This window comes from Periophthalmus magnuspinnatus, chromosome 11, assembly GCF_009829125.3.
Source record: "Periophthalmus magnuspinnatus isolate fPerMag1 chromosome 11, fPerMag1.2.pri, whole genome shotgun sequence".
Taxonomy (NCBI): domain Eukaryota; kingdom Metazoa; phylum Chordata; class Actinopteri; order Gobiiformes; family Gobiidae; genus Periophthalmus; species Periophthalmus magnuspinnatus.
In genome coordinates, this window is record NC_047136.2 from 3,665,417 (window position 1) to 3,678,466 (window position 13,050).

The following is a 13,050-nucleotide window of genomic DNA, read 5'->3' on the forward strand; positions in this document are numbered from 1 at the left end:
GCGTCTGTACTTCCTCTTGTGTCCGTACTTCCTCTTGCGTCTGTACTTCCTCTTGCGTCTGTACTTCCTCTTGTGTCTGTACTTCCTCTTGTGTCCGTACTTCCTTGGTAAACCAACGGAAAGTGACAAGATTTAGCACTTTGATGTTAAACTTAGTGGGTTACACATTCTTAATATTTTTTTGTGTTTTTACTTTACTACCACCACCAGTACTACCTGTATTAGTAGTAGTTGTAGTCGTAGTGGTGGTCATAGTAATAGTAGATTATCCTAATTTCTGTAATAAACATGACCGACACAGACGAGTGAATGAAAACACTGAAAAAAAACACAACGGTTCCACATTTTCATTTCAGGTAAAACAAAAAAGTCATATATTATAAACCCCTGAGGACACGACCACGTCCTTAAACACAGAAAACACAAACACAACACGGCTCTGCTGCGACTGCCAGAAAGAAAATCACAACTGTTTTGGGAGAAGTGGCCTGTTTGTCGCAGCATATTTAAATTAAAGTGTAACATTTTAAAGACAACAGATGTTTAAAGAGTCCAAGAAAATAAATACTTTGACAAGCCTTTTGAAAACTGACCAAATAAATGTGACAAATGTCTCCCCCTGGTGACAGACGTGAGAACAAAACTGACAAATCAAATCATTTCATTTCTTTATTGTTTAACACAGAAAACAAGCAAAGAATTTTAATGAACGAACCACGAGGGAAACAAGAACGAGGCCTCCTGAAACGTAAACCTCCACTAACACAGAAGCGCACAAGACAAACAGATGTAAACAAACTTTATTTTCATCTGAAAAGTAAGATCAGCTGTTTCATAAAACCCCATGTAAAAGGAAAAGCAGCTTTTGAACCAGTCAGTCAATAAAACTAATGACCCACATAAATATACATTTATATTTACAGTCAAAGGTATAAAAAACAATTTAGAAACATCACTAAAGACGTGACAAAAACACAAAGTCAACTCAATAATTATATTTTATAACAAGAACAAGAAACGGTGATCTGTGAGCTGATGTATGTGTGTTCTGTGTGTGTGTGTTCTGTGTGTGTGTGTTCTGTGTGTGCGTGTGTTCTGTGTGTGCGTGTGTGTGTTCTGTGTGTGTGTGTGTATTCTGTGTGTACGTACGTGTGTTCTGTGTGTGTACATATGTGTGTTCTGTGTGTGCGTGTGTGTTCTGTGTGTACGTACGTGTGTTCTGTGTGTGCGTGTGTGTTCTGTGTGTACGTACGTGTGTTCTGTGTGTGTACATATGTGTGTTCTGTGTGTGTGCGCCTCTCTGTGTGTATCTGTGATGTGACAGTTCTGATTTCATCTGTTCGAGTCATTCTTCAGACAGCAGTGGATGCATTTTGAATTGAACCGTATTATGGATTTGAAGGAGATATTATTATATTTTTAAACAGAAATGGTCCAAACCTCATTGGCCCATAAATGATTATGTCGGAGCCAGCGGCGAGCAGAGGACACGTCCAGAGTGAAGACCTGCTCCTGGGAGGAGTTCACGCCTGTGTAATGAACACTGAGTTTGGGCTGTGGAATAGAAGCTGCAGAGAGCAGACGGCTGCCAGCGGAAAGATACTCACTTTCACAAGTTTGAGCTCTAGAAAAGAAACAGATTATGGGACGTGTGTTTGGTGCAAACGACACAGGAGCAGACGACATCCTCATGTGTAAAAGTGAATGTTTAAAAGAGACATGTCTGTGATATTTCCAGCATGTTAGTGTCATATGAACCATCTCAGGACTAAACCAGGACTGAATCAGGACTAAACCAGGACTAAACCAGGACTAAACCAGGACTAAACCAGGACTAAACCAGGACTAAATATGGGGAATCAGTGTTTCAGTTTTGTGCAGTTTAAACCTGGAACATTCTTCCTGAAGATGTGAGACAGGTCTCTGTCTCTTCTCTTTTAATGTTCCTTTTATGATGATTATTTAGGTTTTGATTTGTTGTATTGTGATTTTAAAGTCTTTCTCATTCTGCAAAGCACTTTGAATAGCTCAATTCATACACAAAGTACTTCAAAAATAAACTTGCCTTACCTTGTTTACACATTTTATAAATACTTCATATATATATAAAATCAGATAAAACAGACTAGTTCCACTTTATTTTTTTAAAGTATTCCATTTTTACTTACCTTTTAAGAGTGATGGTCAGGGTAGATGAGGTGCCTTCTGGGAGAGCCAAAATGGAAGTCGCATTCATCGTAATAAACATCTCAAACGTGAGAGCCAGTTCGATTTCTCCGAGCTGAGACGGGACCACCAGAGTCTTCAGTCCGAGGGGGGCACACACCTCGGGGTGGTAGCCTTTGCTCATCGAGTCTGGGAAGAGATCAGAATGAAATCACCGAACATGGACTCACGGTGGTGCCTGCGCTTTGACCCCTGACACTTACTTTTGAAGATTTCTCGTGCCTTGAGCCAAAAATTCTGTTTCCCGAGTTTATGCAGAAGCGTGTGCAGCATGGCATGGTCCACTGGTAAGTTTTTGTCGAGCATGAAGTCCACCAGATCTGACGCTAACACCAGAATCTGTCGGTCTAGGCACACTTGCAGATGAGCAGTGAAGAAAGGAGTGTACTTGGAGATGTCGATGTGGCCTAAGGTTGGATAGAAACTGATGAGTCTGACAGCAGCAGGTACAGAGAGAGGACACAGTCTATGATAAAAAATGGTTCAACACGAGCACCAAACCAGCGCAGAAGACATCACAGTTTTACCGTTTGGCTCCTTAAGTCCAGGCAGATTGCTGAGGACCTCGAGAGTATCTCTGTGAGACGTTTTCTCCGCCAAACACAACAACACATGAGTTCGCTTCTCCAGGTCCACAGCTTCACAAGGCCACGCGCTGGACGTCAGGAACCACTCATTCTCTGCATAAACCACAGACCAATGTGTTATTATTCCACGTTTCAACATGTTTTAATATCATTTAGTGTGTGAAGGAGTCGGCTCTTTTCCTTCAACGTGAAAGATTAGATCCGGATATCATTTTTAAAACAGCTTTTTCAGTTTAATTTGCACAGTAAAAGAAAAATATTAAATCTGTCAACTGGAAAAAAAGCTGTAGTGGTGAAGACATTTGGCTGCTTCAGTTCTGGTCAGTTTACTGCTGGACACTGCCTTATACAAACACTTACTAATACTTACACACCTATTGTTTACATTTTCTGTTTGTTAGCTAGGTCTACAACAGGTGTGTTAGCTTCAGTGTCGTTAGCTCCTCCCTTCAGACAGATATGAGGCAGTGTCCAGCAGTAATCTGACCAGAACTGAAGAAGATGACTTGATATTTTGCTTTTATTATGGATCAGACCTGGACAACTGAGGGTTTACACAGATATTTCTAACTTGTTTGCATTTTTATACTGATTAAGGCTGAACCAACACAAGAATCGGAACAGAAGCGACACAAGTGAGAGCTTTGTGCACAAAAACACACATCTGACATTGTAATAACAGTTCGTTTTTTAAAATTATTATTATTATTATTCAGATTATGCATAATTTGAAAGGGTAAACACACTCTCACTGTCAGTTTGAACCGGTTTAAACACATTTAAGCTCGTTTCATTCTGTGATTAGCTTGTTGTTAAATGAGTTCTCACATCGGCTTCTGTCACATAAACAAACAGTTAAAGAGCCAGTCTTTTGAACGGCTCTTTGACACGAACAAATCCCAATGATTCGGATCCCATAAAAGAGCCGAAAGTCCCATCGCTAATACCATTACTGCATTACCTCTTAATGTGTTTAAAGCTCCTTCAACGCTCCCATTTAAAAGGAAGAGCTCAGTTGCCACGGATACGAGGCAGCAGCGTGACGTGCCGTCTTCATTCCCAAACAATCCTTTCATTGTCGCGTATCTGACCTTTACCGCAGACAGAACTTCCACAACTTTTTGACCCTATTTAGGAAAAACAAAAACTAAAATCAAAACGACAAACTAAAATAACATGCGTTTCGTCTTTACCTTCGCCCACTGGTGAGTTTTATGATATCGCAACATGAGCGAAACTCCAATTCTACCAAGACAACATTTAACAGGGCCGTCCTCATCCGCACCGTGACCAGCTGCAAAAACATAACACAGGACTGCGTATTTAATCCACATAAAGTGTTGCCTGGGATTCAGAACAAACATGTTTTCAATACTTTAAGATGTGAGTCTGGTCCCCGTTTTCAAATGTTTGTTATTGACAGGTGGGTTAGCCAATCAGGGACAGGCATAGTTCACCGCATCGGAAATAATAAAGGAAAAAAACATCACAGGGGCCTGAAAAACATGGCGAATTTTTGTAGAATCTATGAGCAAAGCACTAAACTGTTCATTTGGGGGGAGAAAATGTTGATTTTATTTGTAGATCATAGGCGACCAATGAGCTCCTGAAAAAAAATACGGATCTGATTGGACGATCATGTTTGACTGGGCTTGATAGACTGTTTATATAAATGGACGTAGCGATGTTGCTAGCCGCCGCGTTCCAAATAGGAAGTGATCATGGGTGTGCTTCCGGCTCCATCAACTCCCATCGCTCCTCTCTCTGTACCTGCTGCTGTCAGACTCGTCATTTTGGTCTTAAAATGTTCGGATTAACCCGCTCTACATGATCCTGGGGTTTTTAGTTCGCTATTGTGTCCGTAAATCAAAATATGAACATGAAAACAGCACCTTAAAATTACTGGAAGCACTTTAGCCACATACGCACTTTATAAATAGTCACTTAGGCCGTATGGAGTGTGAATTTTTTGTGATCTGTGGAGTTGTTTGATTGTTGTTTGTGTTGTCCTGTCTCTTGTCTCGTTTTAGATGTTGAGGGACTGCGAATGAAAATTAGCTGTGCAGCAAACTTCGGCACATTTACACGTGTATTTTTTACTGGTGTTTATTAATGTGCATTGTCCCTTTTAAATAAATAAATAAAAAAAGACACAAAGCAGGTGCCTTCTTTCCCTGAGGTCACTCCTGGTAGCGTTAGCAACAGGTTTGATTGACAGCGTTGCTAAGTGACGGGCCATTACCTCCAACAGCCTCGCTCCAGATTGGCTCTTTGGTTGCTATGATACTCGCGGTTATAATTCCAAATATAGCAGCTAATTTGAAGCAGAGTTTCATAACTGCTAGCCTCGATTAGCTTCATTTGGAGCTGAACGCTGTGGGTGACGTCGCACTCACTCAGTTCACTTCTTTACACAGTCTATGGACGCAACACTGGACATGGGGACCAGACTGATCTCACTCTACATAAAAAATACACACGGATGTTGTCCTGGATCTGCCTGACAACATAAAGTGCACTTCTGAGTCAAAATTCTTTCAAATACCCGTCTCGGCGAAGGCGGCAAACGGCAGAGTGAGCCTGTCTTTGCTCTCGGAGAGGAGGGCCACTGCTATTCGTCCACTGATGCGCTCCACTTGGCTCACTTGGGCTGATTGACAGATGGATTTGAAAACCTCCCCCAGTCTTTTCCAGTCTTGTTGTTTGGTACAAAGCTGACATCAAACACACACATACAATTTTTAAAACTCAGAAATGATTACAAGAGCGCGCAGCAGTGGAAACCTCAGAAAGACAAGACGATAGACCTGTGACGATAACGCGTTCTGAAGTTTGACGTATCTCTGATGTAAATATAGACAACAAATGATAATATTGAAACTAATTTATGCCACTGACGCAAAAACACGAGCAGATTTAAAGCACAAAACTATTCTAAATCTACAATATTGTTAAAAATCATGAGCTGAAATAAATAACCAGCAGAATGAAACACTTTAGTCATTAGTTTGTGCCTGTAAAGAGTCAGACAAGTTATTAATTCAAACTTTTACGGTTTAAATCTGATCATATAGTCAAAAAATACCCCAAAATTTCCCAGTAATGCAAAGAAAAAGTAACACGATAATATTGACCCCAAATAATGTGTATAAGGTGTCCACAAAGTCTCTCTACAATTTTAAATTTTAATTACAAAAGCAAGTGATAACATATTAATTAGATTTGTTCTGTTGTACTCTGTGGTTATAAAAGTTTTTAATCACGTTGCATTTTTGTAGTTCAGGCATCGTGTTGATTAAAGAGGCATCGTTTTGAATGAACCTCTAAGAAATGTCTCCTCCTCAAGAGAAGCACAGTGTGGATCATGGTTTACTGAGACAAAATGTGAACCGCAGACTCAACGAAACAACAGAACAAAGTCTGGAAGAGACAAACCATCACGTCCGGCTATTCATGCATGAAACAAGACATTTATGGAGACAGGGACAGTGTCAGAGAGAAAGAAGTGGGACAAGAACATCTGAGGAACATCTTTATATCGGGCGGTGTTAAAGATACGGGACATTACTGAACTAAAGCAAAAGATACAGACGTGATTGATGAGTCTCTGCTACAGCGAAAACACGGCAAGAAATCCAGTCCGTCTTGATGTGCTTCATGTGATTAACGGATCCATATAAAAGTGAATTAACCTTATAGCATCGGATCCTATCGTCACTGAAAGACTCGCTGTTGCGGATTTACCGTAACTTTGCAACCAATTGTGCCATCATCTAAATTCAAAGGGCGTCTCAAAGCAGAGGCATGGGGCTCTTTAAATATGTTACTGTCATTACGGTCATGTCCTTACGTTGTCCCTCAAAGACGACCAATCAGAGCGCAGGAGCCGCAGGGTTGTCTCAGTCAGTTATTTGATGCATCAAAGGAAAAATAAGGATGGATGTGTAAAATAGAGGTAGTTGTGTGAAAAAAAAACATGATTTTTATGGCTCGAAAAAGAAAAAAAGTCTAGGTGAGCTATAATGGTCTATAATGTGCTCAGTCTTTAAGGGTTAAATGAGGTCAAACACTTTGGAAACCACTGAGTACAACAGAACAAGACTGATTAACTGCCTTTGTAAGACTTTTTTTTTAAATACTGAAGAGACGTTATAGACACTGTAGGAGGGGAACAGGTCTCACATCTGCCATCTACTGGTTAAACAAATCAAATAAATGTACAGATGGTAGCTTTAAGACACAGTAACAGGCTGAAGAAAGACAAAAAAACATCGCAGTGGTAATTCATGTCATGAATTTTTAGTCTAATAACATAAAATCTGGCTCTATGTTTGTTGTCGTTTATACAAATTCAGAAACATATTCAACGTACGCCATAGTTTCATTATTAGTTACCAAATAGTTTATACAAGTCGATATTGTCGTTATCGTGACAGGCCTATCAGACAAACACCAGCACAGACAACATGTAAACAATGTTCTATTTACTCACCTCCATCTCCACCACAGCGTGCGCCAAGTAGAAGTGCTCTGAAGGCGTTACCGATCTTTAAAAATACATAAAAATCAGGTAAGATACTACAGATAAGAGAAAATTATAGCTTAGGAAGGTTTCGCTAACTGGTCCGGTCACCTGTGTCCAGAAATAGTTTGTGGAGAATTAGAAGGAAGTGTTTGAGGAGTATTTTTCACATAGTCCAGACAGTCCAGACTCAGAGGTAAACCTGCAGCAGCCATCTGTAAACAAAAGGGTTTATGTCGTTTAAAGAGTTCCAGTTCAATGTTATCAATTTGTGTTACCTTAAATGTGAGCTGCACAAGTTCTGGGACAAAGCTGACGAGGTTTTTTTCTCTGATGATGTTGAAAAGGTCGAGGAGAAACTCATGTTCAGGCTGGAAACACCAACAAATATAAACAAAGTGAGTGTATACGATAAAACCTGTGCACGATGCAGGTGAAAAAAACGCCACTGACCACGATGTTATGGGTCAAACTGGTTTGGATCACTGAGAAAACATCGGACAACATTCCAGCTTGAAGAAGACTCCGAAGAAGAGACGCGAGCACCGGTTTAGAAAAGAACGCGCCGGGTGTGTTGTTTTGGTAGTAGCTCGTAAACACAGCTCCTGCAGAACAAAACATTAACAGAACTCGTTTAACTTTGACAAATTAGCATTATGTTAAAATAAAAACACAAAACACACCTGCTTTATGAAGACATGCTGGCGTTTTCATAAACCGTGCCACAGTTTCCGTACAAAACTACATACAAAAAAATTAAGACAGAAAAAAATCTATTACCAGCAGCAAACATTAGAGGGCGTTGTTGCCTCTGCAGACGTGTGGCAGGTGGAGACATGTGACACTCACCTTCTCATCCCCCTCCATTGGCACGTGGTGGAAACGACACATTTTAAAGACGCAGCTTTGCGAGTTACTGAAGTATTTTCTACAGTACTGAAAATTTAAACAATGTTAGTTTTTTTAAATACTTGTTCTGCCCTCGTTCACATGCGTCAAAGTCTGATTAAAACCTGATTTCTGTTATTTAAATGAATGTAAACAGCAGAATTTGAAGTGAGAGATAGATGATCAGACAGAAATCAGATGTTTTTGCTGTTTACATTTAATTTTAATCATTTTTATAACTCCAAAAATCTGATATTAATGAGATTTTGAGCCACATGTAAAAAAAAAAAAGCCACTGTCTCTCTGTCACTTACTGCAGGTTTTGGCCATCTCAGACCAGAAGCACTGAGTGAGTTTGAGCTCCGAGGCCCTGCACAACAGTTCAATAGTTATTTACAGAGATATAATTATTATTTTCATCATAATTAAAGTGTTTTCTCACCAAGTCTTGAGACCAGTTTGGAGGAAATGTGATTATAGCAATGATTTTCAGTTGGAAAGAGTTCAGTTCTGTAAATAAAACATTTTGTCAGCAAAAATTTAAACATAAAAGTTTTTTTTTATTATTATTATTAACCTTTATTTAACCAGGTGAGAAAAACACTGAGCCTTAAATCTCTTTTTTAAACATGAGAACATATTAAAAATACACACCTCTCTTCTTCAGAATTCAAAACTCTGGCTTCAGCTGAACCCTAAAAACATAATATTGTAACATGTCTTTATTAAAATATGTGTTTAAATATTTAATAAAAATACTGCAAAACATTATAAATTCAAATAAAAATGCTACACTTAAATCTTTCTCTTTTCCAAGTTTCAAATAATTGTCCAGATAATATTGACAAAATGGCTAAAACATATTCATATCTCATCATTTAAATCTTGACTTAAAATAAGTGGCAGAGATACAATTTTTCTGCAGGAAATGGCAAAAATTACCGTGATCTTGACATGTTTTTTAGTGTTACTGTGCAGAGCAGAGGTGCACTGGGGTCTCCAGGATCTTCGGGGGCTGTCCTCTGAACAGACACAGGTTTAAAATAATGAGGTCATTGTTGTGGGAAAGCAGACATAGAAACACGGCTTTTTGGAGCGTACCTGAACTGTGCAGGAAGTCGAGATGGACAGGAGCAACACTGCAAGAGATTCAGTCAGTACTTTGCCTCGCTAACTACACAAACTAAACATACAAGTAGAAATACCTTTGCATTTTCTTGGATGACTCAGGGACAGGGGGGATCATTTTGACAGGCCCCAGCTTCAAGATACTTTTCTGCGGTAGGTTTTCAAATAGATCAGGGTCGTCTCTGAAAACATCAACGAGCAGAATGTCTTGTTCGTAAGCTTCGATCTCATCCAGTGCTTCAGGCTTCTCCCAATCCTCTTCAGGACTTTGGTTTTCTGACTGCTGAGATGTACACGAGTCTTTGTCTGTAGAAGGTTCCCCGTTGCTTTCAGAACAGCTGGGGCAAGAGCTGGAGTCGTTCAAAGCAGCAGAGGGAGGTGGAGGCGTGTCTGAGAACAGCTCCTCGTCATTATAAGTTGAGGTAGTTTTGTTTTGTTGCCAGCCACACTCATGATCCCTTTCTCTAACTTCATGTATTTCTGGAGTGTGATTTTCAGGAGCCATTTTGTGTTTGTACGTATCACCGTTTTTACTTTCAGACTCAACTGAAGCTGTAGAAACGACGTGCTGCAGAGGTGAGTTGAGAGGAGAAAGCAGAGGCGGAAGCAGAATATCAGGGTCTATAGACGGGTCAGACTTTTGAATTAAAGGCGTAGTTTTGAAATATGGCTCCAGTTTTGGAGGACTGAGACTTGTACCAGTTTCATCCGGAGACACTTCCATGTTTTGAGGCAGGACAAAAGGGGAGTCACAGGAATCATTTGAGTCCAAGCCGTATAAACTATGAACTTGTGGGAGTGTGATCGTAAAGACAGGAGACGATCCTAAAGACAGGAGCGCTGGTGTTGGGACAGGAGACGATAAACTGGAGTCACTACTTAAACAGCTACTGGAGTCTATTAAAGATGCCGTAAACATAATGGGGGCAGTTTGTGTCAAGCCCAGTCTGGATGGAGAAGGCGTAGACCTGCCATTGTCGTTATTTGGAGTGGGTGACTCAGCTGTAGCGATATCTTTACAAAAACAGTTCTGTTTTTGTGGAAGCATCGTCACACATTGTTCAGACGAGTGTGATGAATACGGCCTGTTTATGTATGTTATGTTTATAAAGTCTGAAGACAAACCCACAGAATCTTTAGTCTTGTTTAAAGTCTCTTCTTGGTTTTTTTCCTTACTCCCTTCCCTTTGGTTGGAAATAGAAGAGCTCTGTTGTGGAAGCTGATCTGGATCTGTGGGTTCATTTCCGATCAGTTTGCTCTGAAAAGATGAAATATGAAATATGTCTCCGTTTCCTGCAGCTTCGGGCCTTTTTTCTCTTGACAAAAATGGCCATGTTAAATACGTGCGTGCGCATGTGGTGCTGGTCTTTCCTTGGTAAACTCTGACCCTTTGGCAGGAGAAGTCCAGGTCCTCTGCACTAAGGCCATTTAGGTTCAGTGACTGTCCACCTCTGTATTCTCCTTCAAGACACACTGGATCTGTGGGTTCATTTCCAATCAGTTTGCTCTGAAAAGGTGAAATATGAAATATGTCTCCGTTTCCTGCAGCTTCGGGCCTTTTTTCTCTTGACAAAAATGGCCATGTTAAATACGTGCGTGCGCATGTGGTGCTGGTCTTTCCTTGGTAAACTCTGACCCTTTGGCAGGAGAAGTCCAGGTCCTCTGCACTAGGGCCATTTAGGTTCAGTGACTGTCCACCTCTGTATTCTCCTTCAAGACACACTGGATCTGACTGACCTTCATATATTACATAATTAACAGATCCAAATGGGTCCAAGCAAAAATGTTTTTTGAGATGGGAATGGGACAAAATGTCTGCCTTCTCACCTAGCTCCATGTTGTCAGTATGTAGAGTCTTTACGGTGTCAGTATGTAGAGCCTTTTCCAAAATGTTTTGGTTCTGATCAGTATATTTTTTCATGCCGTTCAGGCTCAGCTTGAGTCTGTGTTCACTGGAGCAGGAGGCAGACTCACTGTTTTCACGTCCTCCATGACTCGCTGATGCCCCTGGATCAGTGTCGTTTGTCACATCCTTATTTTGGTCATTTTGCTCATTTGGCTTTGCCTCTAACCTGAGCACTTGTCCATTATGTACAACTTGAACACTTTCATTAAATGATGTTTTCTTCTGGCCCAGACAGCCAGGCCTAAACCTAAACCCAGCTCTCATTTCTTTGGTAAAGCAGTGATCTAGTTTTGATTTGGCATGATCTGGAAGCACAAAGCTGCACTTGTGCTTGCATTTGACACAGTAGGGGTAGAGGCTGCAGAGGTTCACTCTGGGGCAGAGGTTTTCATGTAAGAGAACAGTCAGTATGGTGCTGGGCTTTACTTACTGCAGTCTGCTCTTCTGTGTGACAGCCATAAGGTGCAGCTCCTCTTAAGACCCTCTGGGAGTTAACAAACACAAAAGGAAGTACATGAATATATTCACCAAAACCTGTAAGTAAAAAGATATAAAATGAGACTTTAGAGCTAGAACAACAATATTTCCACAGCCCTGTTTTCTCACATATAAAATCTATATTTGAAAGTTAAGCCATAACCCCTGAGCTGTGGAGACATGGAACACTTTTCACACATTTCAACTTTAGAGACAACCCAAAAAGTGTAATTGATTTGTCAAAGAGAAAAGCTAACAGCGTGGAGCCAAGAGCCGTTAACTTTAGCAGGATTAGCTTAGCGCGGAGTTAGCTCTGCAAAGTAACTGATTTGAAAGTACAAACGTTTAAAAAAACTGTTACATGGTTTCAAACTGAGTAGATGCATTCATACTTTGGAAAGAAGGGAACACGGGTTAAATAAAGACATGAAGTTCACCTACTGGTCCTGGGGAGGCTGACACTTCACTAAATAAACTCTGCACAGGGTCTTGGTTATTTCCAGACTGACTCCAGCCTCCTGCCCGGGCCTTACAGCGTCTGCTCTGATAAACCTCTTTTAATTTATGAGCTGAATGTTTCTTAAACTCCAGTCGTCTTTTATTTCCCTTTTTATTTCACTTTTTTTCTTTTATTTCAGAAGCAGCGCGCGAACTTGACTTGTGAGTGCGTCCGGTCTGCGCATGCGCCTGGTGCTGCGAGCGCGTCCTGTCTGCGCATGCGCCTGGTGTTGTGAGCGCTTCCTGTCTGCGCATGCGTCTGGGTTTTTTTTTTTACCTTTTAATAAAATGGATCCATTTAGATTAGATTTAAAGCTCGACAACTTATCAACACAACTTATAAACTATTAAAACCGTTTAGGGCCTTTTACATCATTTAAAAATAAAACATAGCTAATTGTATTTACAGTAGAACCATTATTTTAATAGATCTTTTCCTTTTGTTACTGCGTCTGCGCAATGCAACAGAGACGCACAAGTTTGTGATTCCCGTTTATGCGCCTACTGCAAATAGTTTTCCTACATTAGAACTTTAATGCACAGACCTATAATGTTCATAATTTGCAAATATAAATCCATCTTAAAAGGTAAATACTAAGTAAAATATGCACAAAACTTCGTAATAGTATACTGTTTGGGATACATCATTTTGGCCATATTAGATCAGCCTTTTTTTATTTTTATTTAGAGCACAGGTACATTTAAAGCACAAATCTGTTCTCATACAAGCTCAAAAAGGAGTGGGAAGAAGAAAACTTATCCAGTCCTACCCCATAACTTGATTAAACAGTAAAAAAAAAAACATGTTTGAACAACGA

General features: G+C 40.2%; 1 protein-coding gene across 2 annotated transcripts; it reads right to left on the minus strand.

Moving 5' to 3' along the window:
• Positions 1 to 657: 657 nt before the first annotated feature.
• On the minus strand, positions 658 to 12,466 carry topaz1 (testis and ovary specific TOPAZ 1). Of its 2 annotated transcripts, none has more exons than XM_055225374.1 (20): positions 12,176 to 12,466; positions 9,429 to 11,741; positions 9,325 to 9,362; positions 9,166 to 9,245; positions 8,878 to 8,918; positions 8,666 to 8,733; positions 8,538 to 8,593; positions 8,185 to 8,271; positions 8,019 to 8,076; positions 7,789 to 7,940; positions 7,614 to 7,706; positions 7,447 to 7,550; positions 7,306 to 7,360; positions 5,359 to 5,527; positions 4,007 to 4,107; positions 3,775 to 3,940; positions 2,754 to 2,906; positions 2,430 to 2,633; positions 2,169 to 2,355; positions 658 to 1,624 (listed from the first exon to the last, which is right to left on the minus strand). In XM_055225374.1, the coding sequence occupies exons 2-20, from the start codon at positions 11,519 to 11,521 to the stop codon at positions 1,420 to 1,422; spliced, it is 4,110 nt and encodes a 1,369-aa protein (XP_055081349.1). In that variant the 5' UTR covers positions 11,522 to 11,741; positions 12,176 to 12,466; the 3' UTR covers positions 658 to 1,419. The 2 variants fall into 2 exon arrangements, with proteins under 2 accessions (XP_055081349.1, XP_055081350.1); XM_055225375.1 differs by having other exon boundaries at positions 9,429 to 11,791; positions 12,176 to 12,437.
• Between the last annotated feature and the right edge of the window lie 584 nt (positions 12,467 to 13,050).

Coding starts and splice junctions, on each gene's coding strand:
- topaz1 (XM_055225374.1), bottom strand. CDS start 11,521: ATGAGAGCTGGGTTTAGGTTTAGGCCTGGCTGTCTGGGCCAGAAGAAA. Junction 8,272..8,537: donor TGAGATGGCCAAAACCTGCA/GTAAGTGACAGA, acceptor TTAAATTTTCAG/TACTGTAGAAAATACTTCAG. Junction 2,907..3,774: donor AGCTTTAAACACATTAAGAG/GTAATGCAGTAA, acceptor TGGTTTATGCAG/AGAATGAGTGGTTCCTGACG.